At 37.6% G+C, this 16,236-nt stretch overlaps 2 protein-coding genes across 4 annotated transcripts in view; one reads left to right on the top strand and one right to left on the bottom strand.

Moving 5' to 3' along the window:
• Positions 1-689: 689 nt before the first annotated feature.
• On the bottom strand, positions 690-2,375 carry LOC126273453 (modifier of protein aggregation 4). Its single transcript, XM_049977009.1, has 3 exons — positions 2,266-2,375; positions 1,558-1,681; positions 690-1,239 (listed from the first exon to the last, which is right to left on the bottom strand). The coding sequence occupies exons 1-3, from the start codon at positions 2,270-2,272 to the stop codon at positions 1,173-1,175; spliced, it is 198 nt and encodes a 65-aa protein (XP_049832966.1). The 5' UTR covers positions 2,273-2,375; the 3' UTR covers positions 690-1,172.
• Positions 2,376-2,498: 123 nt separating this feature from the next.
• LOC126273452 (peroxisomal membrane protein 11B) overlaps positions 2,499-16,236 on the top strand; it is a 110,479-nt gene continuing 96,741 nt past the window's right edge. For 2 of the 3 annotated variants that reach the window (XR_007549323.1, XM_049977007.1), the window contains exons 1-2: positions 2,503-2,768; positions 5,448-5,563. Coding sequence is in view for 1 of the 3 variants with exons in the window: in XM_049977007.1 (XP_049832964.1) it covers positions 2,713-2,768; positions 5,448-5,563 (172 nt within the window). In the remaining 2 variants the exon portion in view is untranslated. Of the gene's footprint in view, positions 2,769-5,447; positions 5,564-16,236 lie in introns of all 3 variants that reach the window. The other variant, XR_007549324.1, reaches the window with a different exon arrangement.

The following is a 16,236-nucleotide window of genomic DNA, read 5'->3' as shown; positions in this document are numbered from 1 at the left end:
AATTATTTGTCTATTGGTTTACACTCTTAGCACGTTTTAACACCTTCCTTTCTCAGTTTGTGTTATTTAACATTAAGTTTTATTCCAAGAATGACTACAAAAGCCAATAGTTTTGGAAAGTTTATCACTTCACATTACAACATTATTACCTCTCTTAATCATTATTCTTACCAATAAAACTTCATTATGCAAATATCACCAAGAATAAACATATGTCATGAAGAAACAAAAGTTTATAACAAATGGAGTTTTGCAAGGGCAAGGCTCTAGCAATATACAGAATATTCAGGAGTTGCTTCTGCAGATTAAAACTGTTGTAAGACCCCTTTTTCCTGGTATTTTGTGTGTCAAGCCTTCCCACATCCCTGCAATTTCATTGTAACAATGCATTCAGCTTATGCACTTCAATACATGAAAGTGTCACGCATTTAACATTATGTAATTCATTAGTTGAAGAAAACTAAAAGAGGAGTTTTCACAATTGATATTTCTTTGAACAGTCACAAAACCTGAAATACCTAAACAAATAAAAAAAAAAAAACCCTCAGTATCTGTTTATTCCCTACTTTTTGGGTCCTGTTTACAGTAAATGAATCATCCTTTCAGTTTGTAGTAGAGAAATAAAATGCTCCGCACAAAAATCTGACTAGTTTTTCTTACCATGGGTGGGTCGAAGTACAACAATCATGTAACACTAATGAGATTTATTAATTTTTGGTACACTCACAATAAAAAGAATTTGTAAACAATATTAACAACATCCAACATTACATTAAAAATGAGTAGGGTATCTTACTTACACAAATGCATTTTTAAATCTACTGTTATCAAAGCATTTAAGGATGAACCCATTAGAAAAAAAGATCTTTTACACTTATCCACATGTGCATATCTTTATTGAATTGGAATATTTCCTTACAGTTAAATATTTATTGAATTTTACTGCACCTTGCACACAGAACAAAACAAATGTGTTTAGAGTCATATTTCTTTAGGCACTAATGCAATCTTTATTTCTTGACAGTCATTTTTATTATAAAAGTAGAACAAATGCGAATTTTCATCAATTGCCTCAGCATGCCAAATCACACTGGAAGAAGAGATCCTGCCATCAAATGTTAGTAAAAAATAATTTTTTGGTAATAATGTAGAAATGTCAGTAATAGTTATGTTTAACTGGCAGCGGCACCCTCCTTTTGAAGGGCTTTCATTTGTTTTTGGCGCATAAGTTCTGCATCCCTGTAACAGTGAAAGGTTTCCTTTATGAGCATTTTGAACCAATGAACACGTTTTCCTCAATATACAAATTATCTCTTATTTGGAATGGGATGAAAGCTATCTGGTAACATTCCAACAGTGTGGCAAGTGTTCTCTGAAATCTCACCTCCCAAAAGGAAGTAGTAAGGATTGCCTGGCAAAAATTTTAATCGTTTGTTACTGATACTCTCACGACAGAAGTATCAAGTACTAGCTTCAATGCCACGCAACACAAAAAAGGCATTAACATACATTACAAATTTCCTCTAGAATATTAAGTATTATTTTCAGGATACTAACCTTTGTTTGCGCTGTTCAAGTGACAGGCCTTTATTAGAATCTTTATCATTTGCACCTTTCTTCTTTTGTATTTCTTGCATTTTCTTCTGGTTCTTCAAACGTGCCAATTCACGCTGGTTGCCACCTTTTCGCGAACAGAAATATATTGTAACAACTCATTTAAAATGAACAATAATAAAAAAAATCCAACATGAAGACTCTTTAAATCATTATTACAATCCGGGCGTTCATTTCCTACAATCCAATCTGCTTAGCGTCGTACCTCCGTAAACGAATTCATGCAATGCATTTTACAAATTTAACTTTATTGTAAAAACTACGTTTAATAGTAATTTTCACAGCTCCAGAAATCAAAGTCAGGGTCTAGTGCCTCTTTCAGTAAACAACTCTAAAGAATGTGTAGCATTGACGTAGGACCTTGAACAACAACTTTCACAACATTAACAGTTATTTGTGAGAGGGTTACACGCAATCAAGGCTTTCTATATAGAAGGTTATTTCACTTTTAGTACACATTAAATCAAATCCTCACATCACAGATACAACTGAAAGCACAAGAATAATAGTATACTATCACAAACATTCCACGGAAGCTTTTTGTAGAAAGATCTAGCAAGACGTACTGCAGACATAGTGAAAGTTTCGCAATTTACTAATTTTAAATTGAAAATTGATAGAAATGTTAACAACAAACAGAGCTAGACTTACGGGTCATTTTTACTTGGTCTCCGACTATCAAGCAGTAATGAAAAAAAAACCAAATTAATGGCTGGAGGCCACCGACGTCAACTACGTTACTGTACTGGAAACACTACCCAAAGATAACGTTCGCGGCATCTAACGCCCAATAAATATATGTGCAAAGACGACAGTAGCGACCTCAATTCCGTTTGAAGTTGCTTCGTCGATATGCTGACGGTGGCTTGAGGTGGTATTATATCGTTGGTTTACAACTGTCAAAGATCTGTCCGATTAGGATGAAAACCAAAATTGTGCGATGTAGCCGACTAACCTAACCGAAGTCGAAAGTCCTGAGGTGATAAGATATTAAAACAGATTACTGTGGCCATATAAATAACGACAGTCGTGGATATTTTAGAAGCATCAGTTGTCTTTTTCATCTGTTTATTTTTCATTTATAAAGTAGTGTTCGCAATGGAGGTAATTGTTAAGCTAAATTCCCAAACAGCCGGCCGCGATAAACTTGTTAGGTGAGTTACACATTTAATGAAGCCCTATTTACGAATTTTATAACATTTGTAATTAATCAATTTTACGAAAATAGTAAGAGCATAAGTAATTTCAAGTATGCAGATGTAGACAGTTCATGGTATTTATTATGACAACGGATTTCGAGCCTCTGAAATCCAGTGAGGGAGGAATATATTGGCACTCGAAAAATTACTGCTGAGCATGTAAATTCTGCTGACTTAGCAAAAGTGTTTTTTTTTTAAACCTTTCGAAATATGTGACTAGCTGATGGCGTATGTGCAAGTTACGTAGTTTCTTATATGAACTAAACTGTTAGATCAAAACCTTAGCCTCACACTGCCTTTTATCAGCATGGGGCATTGCACTAGTCGTAAATAGTTGAGGTTATACAAAAGTGGCCATATTATTATGATAAAGTTGCATGAAGCCCAAATTTTATTGAAAATTATGATAAATTCAGTGTAAGTTTGCAGTTAACATGTGTGGATTCCATTAGCCTGTATTAACATCTTGGCGCATTTAGGTGTACTTTCTACTAATTTTATAGCCGTTTTGAACACCTGGGTCATGTAACCACATTTTATCATGAATTCAGTCGAACCATCCTATGTTGTCTTTCATATTCCGATTTTCATCCTAACTGTTGCCCAAACATTTTCGGTTGGGTGCATGTCGGGGCTATTCCCAGGCTACGGGAGCACAGTGACATCATTTTCGTCCAAAAGCATTCCCAGACTCTTTGCTTTTTGGCATGGTGCTCGATCATGCATAAAAACAGTCTTTGCCATTAAACCATTCCCTACCCTGTTGCAGTCTCTCTTTTAACACTTTGAAATATTGTCCTTGATTCATAGAACTTTTAACAATGAAAATGTACAGGTTGCCTGTACCAGCCATGGGGAAGGGGGGGGGGGGGGACACTCCAGACCATAATTGAAGAGGGGTGGGTTGCTTCATAGTGTGGTGTACAGTTTTGATGAAACTTTTGTGATTCCCTTCTCTTCACATACTGGCTGCTTTCCTCTGTGATGCGGAACATTGATTGATTGGTGAACCACCCCTAAAAGAAAATATTAAGCCTTTTATTACTACACATCTTGTATCACTAAAAATTTTAACTGACAGTCCTATTCATAGGCAAGTTTTGCTAGTTGTATAGAGTGTGTCCACAAAATTTTCAAGATCATCATTTCGAAATATCAGTAGTTCAACTCTGTGGGGATTTTCGTCAGTTTAACTGCTTTGAGGCTGTTCTTGGAGTGATCTTGGTCTTAGGTTGGGATGGGTGCACTGACAGGCCAGTGTTGTACAACTCTATCCTTCCAGTTCTAGCTGACACAGTCATTCCGTAATAATCCAGCTGCACAGAGTGTTGTGTACTTGTATTTCACTGAAAAAATACAGCAACCAGCCACTTTTTAATGCGTTTTTTATTTACGCCAATATGCATTTCGGGTTTGCACCCATCTTCAGCTGGCAAATTACATGGATCTTCATTTACTACAGTAGTACAATCTCGACAGCAGTTTGGATGCTGCAGCAGGCCTCTGCAAAAGCAACGACTCCAATCATTTACTTCAATTTCGTAAGTTTAAAGTCACACTTTAAACTTGCGAAATTGAAGTAAATGATTGGAGTCGTTGCTTTTGCAGAGGCCTGCTGCAGCATCCAAACTGCTGTCGAGATTGTACTACTGTAGTAACTGAAGATCCATGTAATTTGCCAGCTGAAGATGGACGCAAACCCGAAATGCATATTGGCGTAAATAAAAAAACGCATTAAGAAGTGGCTGGTTGCCGTATTTTTTCAGTGAAATATCATTATCCACGGCCACGGAGCTCAACAGTCCAAATAAAATGGACCAATTGTTATTGTGTACTTGTAGTTTTATGATTGGAAATAGTGATATTTTGTCAATTTTTACTGAACTCTAGGGCTCAATGTTTGTTTTCTTCCACATCTGCCTGTGTGTTGCTGCGGATCAACAAAGTTTTTGGATTTGTTTTTTTAATATTGATCACTGTCTGATGTGAAATTCTAGCCTGAAAGCCATTTGATGCTGTGTGTTGCACCTTTCTAAGTGTCCTAAGAGCAGTAGTTGTTGTGGATGAAATATTTATTCCTACACTTAACATCTAATTGTATGACTCCGAGTGAACTGAATTAAATCACTCACTTTGCCACTGTTCTGTTACATGGATTTAATTCTAATTAGTTCACTGAAGTAATCAGCAATAGAACAACAGATGATGGCTAATATTCCCCCACAATCATTTCATTGTAACACTGAAAAAAATTCACTGTAGATAATGTAACTAGGGCTGCAAAAACACCTGGTTTTCAGCTGTCAGTCATTGTAGTCAACCTATGTAATTATACACTCTCTAAAAATGCCAAAAACTTAGCGCCAGACACCCCACATGCAAATCAGAACAATTTTATCGGGCCTGGTTATGTGAAATGTATATCAAACGCAGAATTTCAAAACATGTTGATGCTACAGCTTCACCATAACAATTTGGCCACTATTGTATCCTACAGAAGTAGTCTACATGGGTTGCCCCTGCTATTTAAAGTGTAATGTGACTCATCCCACATCCCCAAAGACTATTCTTCCTGATAGGATTAATAAAAGGCTATGTATGAATGAATGAATGAGTGACAGTGTAATTTTTCAGGTTACTGCAGTATACAAGCAAATTCGCTTGGCATTATATGCAGGAAAAGCAGCGTAGCAAACAGTCAGTAGATCGATTAAAGGATCTGGAATACACATTTAGTTCTTTCAGAAAATGTAAGTATTTTTCACTTAGGTGTCCTAGATACCATGCAGCTCATATTGTAATCATCAATAAACACATAATTAAATGAATGGTGTTTGTAACAGGCTTGTGGAATCACTGTTTCACTGTAGAGCTTGTCATTTTTCAGTGATATTTAGTGATCATGTAATACCAGGTACTGGGTGATGTGGACCAGTGGTAGGACACTGGATTGTTGGTGAGGAGGACAGTGATCAAATATGTCCTGCCACCCACACTTATGTTTTCCATGAATTTCATAAGTCATTTAAGGTAAATTACGGGATATTTCCTTTGAGAAGGGTATAGGCAAATTCCTCCCTCCCCTGTGCATTTCTGAGTGCGCCTTTGCATACTAATAAAGTAGTGTAGTGGAGGTGAAGGGTATGATTGAAAATTTTCAGTGTGGCTGGGAGTTGACAAACCCAGTTAACGTAATATCAAGAGATAAGTTGCTAAGGTGCACATTTTCTTAGGTATATTTTATATAATAAGGCACTTGTTTCAACTGTGATTTTCTCACCACCATGATGTAATATTGTAGGCTGTGTTGCATGTTCTTCTGTATATGTGCTTAGGTTAAATCAGTGCTTTGTTTCTGAAAGGCTGATAGTACAGATTTGACACTGAGTTGTAAGCATCCTCAAAGTCTTCAAATCTTGGTCAGAGTAGTGATTTGTACTTGCTGCTCCAGTCTGTAATTTATCTATTGAATAGCAATATAAGCTCTGAGTTTTAAAATACAAATTTTACTAAAGATAAACTATTTGCTAGTCAAAAGGTCTTTTTGGTAAAGCTTTCCACAGTAACGAGTCTAGAGCAATACTAGATATCCAGTTAATAGCTTCAGCTTCTAATGATAAGGTATGGGAGACCTCGATGCTACTAGGATTGAATGTAATGAGAGTTTATAATATTAGTGAACATATTCCTTCCTATAATCATGATATAAAACTTGTGTTATATTTGATGTTCTCCATAAAATTTGCTTCTTGTACAGGGTGCCACAAATAACTTACACTATCAATGATTCAATTAGTGCTAAGCAGAGTAGGTGTGGTATTAATGCTATCATATCTCTAATTATGTTCTTAACTTTTTGTAATTAAGCAGATTCAGCTCATTCGAGCTTATATAAAAGTTCTGGAGGGAAGAAACTTTTGAATATGACTGTTATTTCAGCTGTTTATCACCATTGTCTTAACAATCATTAACAGTGTTTGAGCCAGACATTAAAGACTATCGATGTGGTGTTAATCTTCTTTAATAACTCAGTTATATACTAAATTTTCTCATCGAACATTCAGAACATTTCAATCTGTCTGAGACATAGCATTTGTTTGACCCCGTATCCTGGCCACATATAGTAAGACAGAGATTTCACGAACTTTGAGATACAATGCCTCGTGGTACTTATTTATTTATTTTATTTTTTAAAGTTAGATAACTTGTACAACGTTTAGTGATCTTTTTAATGATGATAATAATTACTATTTCTGTGCTCACTGTAAGTTGAAAAATTGTCAGTTAGCCTAAAAAAATTGGCACTCTTAAAAAGTTCAGAGTTACATAGCTCCTTCAATAACTAATAGATGTCAAATACATAGTACATCTACAAGTTGGTCTTTCAAAATTTATAATTTGATGTTGCTAGCTATTTTTGTAAAAAAAGGCTAAAAATGGGATATTTTCAGTCCCATGTTGTACAAAAGTATCTGCTAGTGGCTCTCGTTGACTAACACTAGCATTCAGTGTCAGAAAATGAGGGCCAAAGCTGGACAAGTCACAGAATCCCATGTGCAGTACCGGCTTTCTTGGCACCATGCCGCCTTGTTTGTTTACAAATAGCTATTATTTTGATCTCAAATGTTCTGTGTAGTCTTTTTTTGGTGGTTGTCTACACCAATGTGGGGATCCATCGCGAATGCCAAACATAAATGAGTACATATGTGACCTAGTATACTGATTTTGTGATTCACATTAGTATTAATTTGCTAATTAGTGTAATTCAAAATGATGTTAATTAATCAATTAATAATTATCCTGTAGCTGAATGCACTGTTGGGTGCAAATTGTCATCAAAATGCCACCACAGCTCACATTATTTGAACAAAGGAAATTGTTGGTATTGTTTATTCGAACAAAATTGGACTCATTTCTGTTAGCCAGACTGGGATGCTCAGAAATCAATTTAATTCAAACAGTGCTTTCACACTGACAGCAAAGCACTAGAAAGTAGTGTCTTAACAGTATAGGACATTAGTGAAAAACTCTCAAGCAACATTTGGAGGCTAACAGGCCACCATTTTGTTGCGAAACATCAAAATAATACTTAGAGTTAATGAAGACTGACTTAAAAGAAACATAATTGATAGTTCTGATGGACTTTGCTGAATACTATTCATTTGTAGTCAGAGATGCTGCCCAGGGCTTTCATTGGGAAAATTCACAAGCCACAGTGTATCCATTTGTTGCTTATTGTGTTGATAATGTGGGCTCCTTGCAAGCTGTTAACTGCTGCATGAGTTCCAAAGAATTTCAACACTATGCAGTGTCTGTACATGTGCTTATTCGAAAGTTTATCGAATTTTTGGAGGCTTGAGCAAATGTTACTAAAATATACTATTTCACTGATGACTCGGTGGCACAATATAAAAACTACAAAAACTTCATGAAATTACCTAGCCAAAAAAATGATTTCAATATTGGGGCTGGATGGAATTCCTTTAGTACAACCCATGGGAAATCTCCCTGTGATGGAGTTGGTGGAACACCTTAATGGTTGGCTGCACAGGCAAGCCTCCCAAGACTTCATCTGAACAGATATTGATGTCAAAGTATCTCTTCAACTTCTGTGATCAAATTGTAAATGAAATTTAATATATTTTGTCACAGAAGCTGACATTGAAGTAAGCAGAGTGTTACAGGAAGGAAGATGTCGAGAAAGCAGCACGATAGCATCACAAATTTGTACCATTTGAGTCAAACTTAACTCGTGTTTGCAAAGTTCCCAATGATGTGATATATTTTGTTGCCAGAATTTCTGACGCCACTATTCTGTATTTTAAATTGCCTCAACTGTCCCCAGGTTGTTATGTTGTCTGTATTTATGACAACAAATTGTTGATTGGCCATGTTGCTGAAGTTTTAGTTGTGGAAAACGATATGGGGATAAAATTTATGCATCTGCTAGGTCCTGCGCATTTGTTTTATTGGCCAGAAAAGCAAGATATAGGTTTGCTTCCAGAGCAACACCTAATTTGCATGCTCCCTGCCCCTTCAGTCACATCATCTGGCCACCTATGTCAATTTCCAGAAACCCCACTGGAGTAAGTGGCTTGTAAATGTAATAGAATGTGAAGAAAGATTACTATCAATCAAAATCAAGCTGTGATCATTGGCTTGGGAACCCTGTAATATACCCAATTTTGCCAAGAGAACCTAGAATAAGATGCTAAATCATTGGCTTGGGAACCAGGCAGACACCCACTTAAGGCCTTAGAATTCGAGTAAGAAACAAAATCATGGGTTTGGGACCTGGGCTAAGAAACCCACCTGTGGCTGATATTGCTTTGGTATTGATGATGATGATGATGATGATGATGATGATTGGTTTGTGGGGCGCTCAACTGCACAGTTACCAGCGCCCGTACAAATTCACAACCTTTCCTCAGTCCAGTCTCGCCACTTTCATGAATGATGATGAAATAATAACACAAACACCCAGTCATCTCGAGGCAGGTGAAAATCCCTGATCCCGCCGGGAATCAAACTCGGGACCCCGTGCTCCGGAAGTGAGAACACGACTGCGAGACCACAAGCTGCGGACAGCATTGGTATTGGGCACACGGCGATGGGGATAGTATTTAAAGTTTTTGAACTGGTAGCGACAATGTCACCATGGACCAAAGCAGTAGAATACTGATAATTTCTAAATAAATAAAGCATTAAAAGAAGTCTGAACCAAAAAAGATAGAGTTTGAATTTTAAATAATTTTTTATGGAAATGCTCTTTACTTTTACAATACCAGAGAAGGAAAGTTGTTACTCACCATATAGCAGACATGCTGGATTGCGATAGGCACAATAAAGAGATCCACACAATTAAAGCTTTCGGCCATTAAGGCCTTTGTCAGCAGTAGACACACATACACACACACATAAATGCAATTTCACACACGTCTGCAGTCTGAGTTGAGACCACACTTACTTTTACCCTTTTCTTAAGGCAGTGTATGCCTGTATGCCAGCATTGATCAAAAGCACTTTTCTAGGAGGTTCAAAACATGAGAGTGGTTTTAAACATTTTAGAAGATACTTCTGTGCAACATTGGATTGAAAAATACACAATTTTTAGACTTTTTACAGAAATTGTAAACTTTACACTATATTTGTTAAGTAACAAAAAGAGCTAGCAACATCAAATTATAAATTTTAAGAGAACAACTTGTACAAAAACTAAGCATAAAATTTGATTCTATTATTTAATTATTTAAGGAGCTTATATAACTTAGAACTTCTGACCTTTCTTCATATGCCAATTTTTAGGCTGACTTTGAGACAATTTATCTACTTAAGGTGCACACAAAAATAATTATTATTACCATTAAATAGAGTGTTAAAAGCTGTACAAGGTAGCTAAGTTTCATGGTATTAAATCAAAGAGATTTGTTGTTGTTGTCGTCGTCTTCAGTCCTTGGACTGGTTTGATGCAGCTCTCCATGCTACTCTATCCTGTGCAACCTTCATCATCTCCCAGTACCTACTGCAGCCTACATCATTCTCAATTTGCTTAGTGTATTCATCTCTTGGTCTCCCTCTACCATTTTTACCGTCCTTGCTGCCCTCCAATACTAAATTGGTAATCCCCCGATGTCCCAGAACATTTCCTCCCAACCGATCCCTTCTTCTAGTCAAGTTGTGCCACAAACTCCTCTTCTCCCCATTTCTATTCAGTACCTCCTCATTAGTTATGTGATCTACCCATCTAGTCTTCAGCATTTTTCTGTAGCACCACATTTCAAAAGCTTCTATTCTCTTCTTGTCCAAACTATTTATCGTCCACGTTTCACTTCCTTACATGACTACACTCCATACAAATACTTTCAGAAACGACTTCCTGACATTTAAATCTATACTTGATGTTAACAAATTTCTCTTCTTCAGAAACGCATTTCCTTGCCATTGCCAGTCTACATTTTATATCTTCTCTACTTCGACCATCATCAGTTATTTTGCTCCCCAAATAGCAAAACTCCTTTACTACTTTAAGTGTCTCATTTCCTAATCTAATTCCCTCAGCATTACCTGACTTAATTCAACTACATTCCACTATCCTCGTTTAGCTTTTGTTGATGTTCATCTTATATCTTCCTTTCAAGACACTATCCATTCCGTTCAACTGCTCTTCCAAGTCCTTTGCTGTCTCTGACAGGATTACGATGTCATCGGCGAACCTCAAAGTTTTTATTTCTTCTCCGAACTTTTCTTTTGTTTCCTTTATTGCTTGCTCAATATACAGATTGAATAACATCAAGGATAGGCTACAACCCTGTCTCACTCCCTTCCCAACTGCTGCTCCCCTTTCATGCCCCTCGACTCTTATAACTGCCATCTGGTTTCTGTACAAATTGTAAATACCGTATTTACCCGAATCTAAGCCGCACCTGAAATTTGAGACTTGAAATTCAAGGGGAGAAACGCTTTAGACCGCACCTCCAAACCGAAACAAAGTTGGTCCATTTTAATATGAGACAATTTACGTTGAATGAATGACGATACAGCTACATTAGTTTGGTGCGTGTGGTAAACTTAGCAGTTAAGCTTTACCATGTAGTCATTGCTATGCGTCAGGCGCTCCATCCGTATTTATACTAGAGAGCCTTTCTCACGTGCTTCGCCTGGTTTGAATTGATTGCTTATTTTTCTTTATCTGATAAGTGCCGTTCTTTGTTACAGGTGTTTCCTTCACTCTAAGCTCAAAATGCATTATTGTATTGTGCCATGCATTGTTTGTCGCATTCTGATAATGTGTGTTTACGGCCTGTCGCTGCTCGCGGCATGGCTTGCTTTTGTGCATGCTACCGCTACTTACAAGTAAAAAAAAAAAAAAAATAGAGAGAGGAATCGTCTCATTAGTGAAACAATTGTTTGTTACACTGCCGCTTTCTTTGATAATGATCAACAATAACCAAATAATAGACTGCATACGATAGATGTTCTGAACGAAAGTTTAGCGAAAATTTTTCTACGTTTGATAATTTTTGCAGACGCCTCTATAGTACATTACATTCTGCACAGAAATTAGTCATCTTTGGTTTTAAAATCTAGTCAGTTGCTGTGCTTCATTTCTGACTGTATCACTATTCAGAATAGGAATAATATGAATATGAACATGACATGATACGTATATTCTTCCGCGTTTGCTATTGTCTCACTCTAGTTTTGTAATTTATTAGGAAGACAGGATTTAAATGAGGTAGCAGGAAACACGTAGGGATACACGGCAAAATGTTTACATTTGTATGTTTCTTATGGTGAAGAGAATACTGCATGTGATTCACAATTCATCAAAGTTCCTATTAGTAACCATCTCTTGTCACAGGTAGGAAAAAATTGAGAATGTAGAATTGGCCATATTCACAAACATCCCAAACAGTCTTGCCAGTCAGATTTTCGTAGTACATTGAAAGGCTGCTACATTCGAAGATGAAAAATACGAAATTTGTATTTACTTCGTTGGATAATGTATGAAAATGCTGTGGTTGAAACTCGGGGCAGATAAAAAAAGCTTGCCCTCTACTTTTTTTTTTTAATTTATTGACTGACACAGAGGTTTTGGCGCCAGTATTTATCTTTATGCCTCCAAAGCATGCCTGTGTAGCGCTACATATATTCGACGGCAGAAGTTACTTGTGGTGGCATCTACCAACATTTTTCAGAACTTCCCTTACTTTGCATTCAATTCTAAGCCGCAGACGGTTTTTTGGATTACAAAAACCGGAAAAATGTGCGGCTTAGATTCAAGTAAATACGGTAGCCTTTCGCTCCCTGTATTTTACCCCTGCCACCTTCAGAATGTGAAAGAGAGTATTCCAGTCAACATTGTCAAAAGCTTCATCTAAGCCTACAGATGCTAGAAACATAGGTTTGCCTTCCCTTAATCTTTCTTCTACGATAAATCGTAGGGTCAGTATTGCCTGATGTGTTCCAACATTTCTACAGAATCCAAACTGATCTTCCCCGAGATCGGCTTCTATCAGTTTTTCCATTCGTCTGTAAAGAATTCGCGTTAGTATTTTGCAGCTGTGACTTACTAAACTGATTGTTCGGTAATTTTCACATCTGTCAACACCTGCTTTCTTTAGGATTGGAATTATTATATTCTTCTTGAACTCTGACGGTATTTCGCCTGTCTCATACATCTAGCTCACCAGATGGTAGAGGTTTGGCAGGAGTGGCTCTCCCTAGGCTGTCAGTAGTTCTAATGGAATGTTGTCTAGTCTAGGGGCCTTGTTTTGACTCAGGTATTTCAGTGCTCTGTCAAACTCTACACGCAGTATCGTATCCCCCATTTCATCTTTATCCTCTTCCATTTCCATAATATTGTTTTCAAGAACATCGCCCCTGTATAGACCCTCTATATACTCCTTCCACCTTTCTGCTTTCCCTTCTTTGCTTAGAACTGGATTTCCATCTGAGCTCTTGATATTCATGCAAGTGGTTCTCCTTTCTCCAAAGGTCTCTTTAATTTTCCTGTAGGCGGTGTCTTACCCCTAGTGAGATAAGCCTCTACATCCTTATATTTGTCCTCTAGCCATCCCTGTTTAGCCACTTTGCACATCCTGTCGATATCATTTTTGAGACGTTTGTATTCCTTTTTGCCTGCTCCATTTACTGCATTTTTATATTTTCTCCTTTCATCAATTAAATTCAATATTTGTTCCGTTACCCAAGGATTTCTACAACCCCTTGTCTTTTTACCTATTTGATCCTCTGCTGCCTTCACTATTTCATCCCTCAGAGCTACCCATTCTTTTTCTACTGTATTCCTGTCAATTGTTCCCTTATGCTCTCCCTGAAACTCTGTACAACCTCTGGTTCTTACGGTTTATCCAGGTCCCATCTCCTTAAATTCCCACCTTTTTGCAGTTTCTTCAGTTTTAATCTACAGTTCATAACCAATAGATAGTGGTCAGAGTCCACATCTGCCCCTGGAAATGTCTTACAATTTAAAACCTGGTTCCTAAATCTCTGTCTTACCATTATATAATCTTATACCTTTTAGTATCTCCAGGGTTCTTCCATGTATACAACCTTCTTTCATGATTCTTAAACCAAGTGTTAGCTATGATCAAGTTATGCTCTGTGCAAAATTCTACCAGGCATCTTCCTCTTTCATTTTTTAGCCCCAATCCATATACACCTACTACGTTTCCTTCTCTCCCTTTCCTACTCTCGAATTCCAGTCACCCGTGACTATTAAATTTTCGTCTCCCTTCACTACCAGAATAATTTCTTTTATCTCGTCATACACATTTCATCAATTTCTTCGTCATCTGCAGAGCTAGTTGGCATATAAACTTGTACTACTGTAGTGGGCGTGGGCTTCGTGTCTATCTTCTCCACAATAATGCATTCACTATGCTGTTTGTAGTAGCTTACCCGTACTCCTATTTTTTTATTCATTATTAAACCTACTCCTGCATTACCCCTGTTTGATTTTGTATTTATAACCCTGTAGTCGCCTGAGCAAAAGTCTTGTTCCTCCTGTGACTATCTCTAACTTTAACCTATCCATTACCATTTTTAAATTTTCTAAACTACCTGCCCGATTAAGGGATCTGACGTTCCACACTTCGATCCGTTGAACACCAGTTTTCTTTCTCCTGATACCAATGTCCTCCTGAGAAATCCCCGCCCGGAGAGCCAAATGGGGGACTATTTTACCCCCGGAATATTTTACCCAAGAGGACGCCATCATCATTTAATCATACAGTAAAGCTGCATGCACCCGGGAAAAATTACGGCTGTAGTTTCCCCTTGCTTTCAGCTGTTCGCAGTACCAGAACAGCAAGGCCAATTTGGTTAGTGTTACAGGGCCAGATCAGTCAATCATCCAGACTTTAGCCCCTGCAACTACTGAAAAGGTTGGTGCCCCTCTTCAGGAACCACACATTTGTCTGGTCTCTCAACAGATACCCCTCCATTGTGGTTGCACCTACGGTACGGCTATCTGTATTGTTGAGGCATGCAAGCCTCCCCACGAACGACAAGGTCCATGGTTCGGGGGGGGGGGGGGGGGGAGGGGGAGGGGGCAGCAAAGAGATATATTAGGTCTGAAAGTTGATGAAATCCCAGTGGTCATAGTATGGGCTCAAATGAGTAGCTGTATCTCAACAAGCAGTCCACAGGAGAACCTAAAACTTTGCCAATTTAGCTAAATCCAAGAAGGTAGAGTGAGGAGCCTAGACCACTTGATGTGGAATGACATGTCTGCAACTTGTTCTGTCATCATCTTAGAATTTAACTTCACTCGTCATAATATTTTAGTACCAGAGGTATGTTACAGTTTTAATAACCTTCAATGAAACTAACTTCTGGACAGAATATTCAGCAGATGTCATTCCTCCTTTAGGCCTAACCACAGCAACTGAAAAGTGTATTCTCTTTTTCGGCATGAGGATGAAATGGCACTTGTAAACCAGTTGTTGTTAGTGAAAACACAAGAACAGTATTTGCTGTACCTTTTATGTGTATTTGGCTGTGTAATTATATTGTGAATAGGAAACTTGCTACTCACCATACAGCAGAGATGCTGAGCCACAGATAGGCACAACAAAATGACCGTCAAAAATTAGCTTTCAGCCAGTAAGGCACAACAAAAAATTGTGACAAATTAACTTTCGGCCAGTAAGGCTCTCATTATCTGCTTCACCCCTTTTCTGATACTCCCACCTCTGCTGCCCCTAAGCACCTGACTGCTCACAACGAAAAATATACCTATTTAAAAAAAAAGGCAGATAAAAATTCACTTGATGCCTTCCTGAGAAACAATCTCCACTCCTTCCAAATTAATAATAGAAGTGTAGACCAGACATTGCTTGAATTAAAAGAAATAGCATCTGCAGCAGTTGAGAGATTTACACCAAGTAAATTAACAAATGACGGAGTTGATCATCCATGGTACACAAAATGGGTCTTGCAGAAACAACAAAACAAACATGCCAAATTTAAACAGGCACAAAATCCCTAAGATTGGCGGTCTTTTACAGAAGCTCGAAATTTAGTGCGACCTTCAATGCGAGATCCTTATAACAGTTTCCACAACTAAACTTTGTCTCAAAACCTGGCAGAAAATCCAAAGAGTTTCTGGTCGTATGTGAAGTATGTTAGCGGCAAGAAACAATTGATGCCTTCTCTGCACTATAGCAATGGAGATACTATCGAAGACAGTGCTGCCAAAGTAGAGTTACTAAACACACCCTTCCTAAAAGCCTTCACAAAAGAAGACAAAGTAAATATTGCAGAATTTGAATCAAGAACAGCTGCCAACATGAGTAACGTAGAAGTAAATATTCTCAGAGTAGTGAAGCAACTTAAATCACTTAATAAAAGCAAGTCTTCTGGTCCAGACTGTATACCAGATAGGTTCCTCTCATAATAT

This window comes from Schistocerca gregaria, chromosome 5 (assembly GCF_023897955.1).
Source record: "Schistocerca gregaria isolate iqSchGreg1 chromosome 5, iqSchGreg1.2, whole genome shotgun sequence".
Taxonomy (NCBI): Eukaryota; Metazoa; Arthropoda; class Insecta; order Orthoptera; family Acrididae; genus Schistocerca; species Schistocerca gregaria.
The sequence above is the reverse complement of the archived record's forward strand: the minus strand, read 5'-3'. Positions and strand labels throughout refer to the sequence as shown.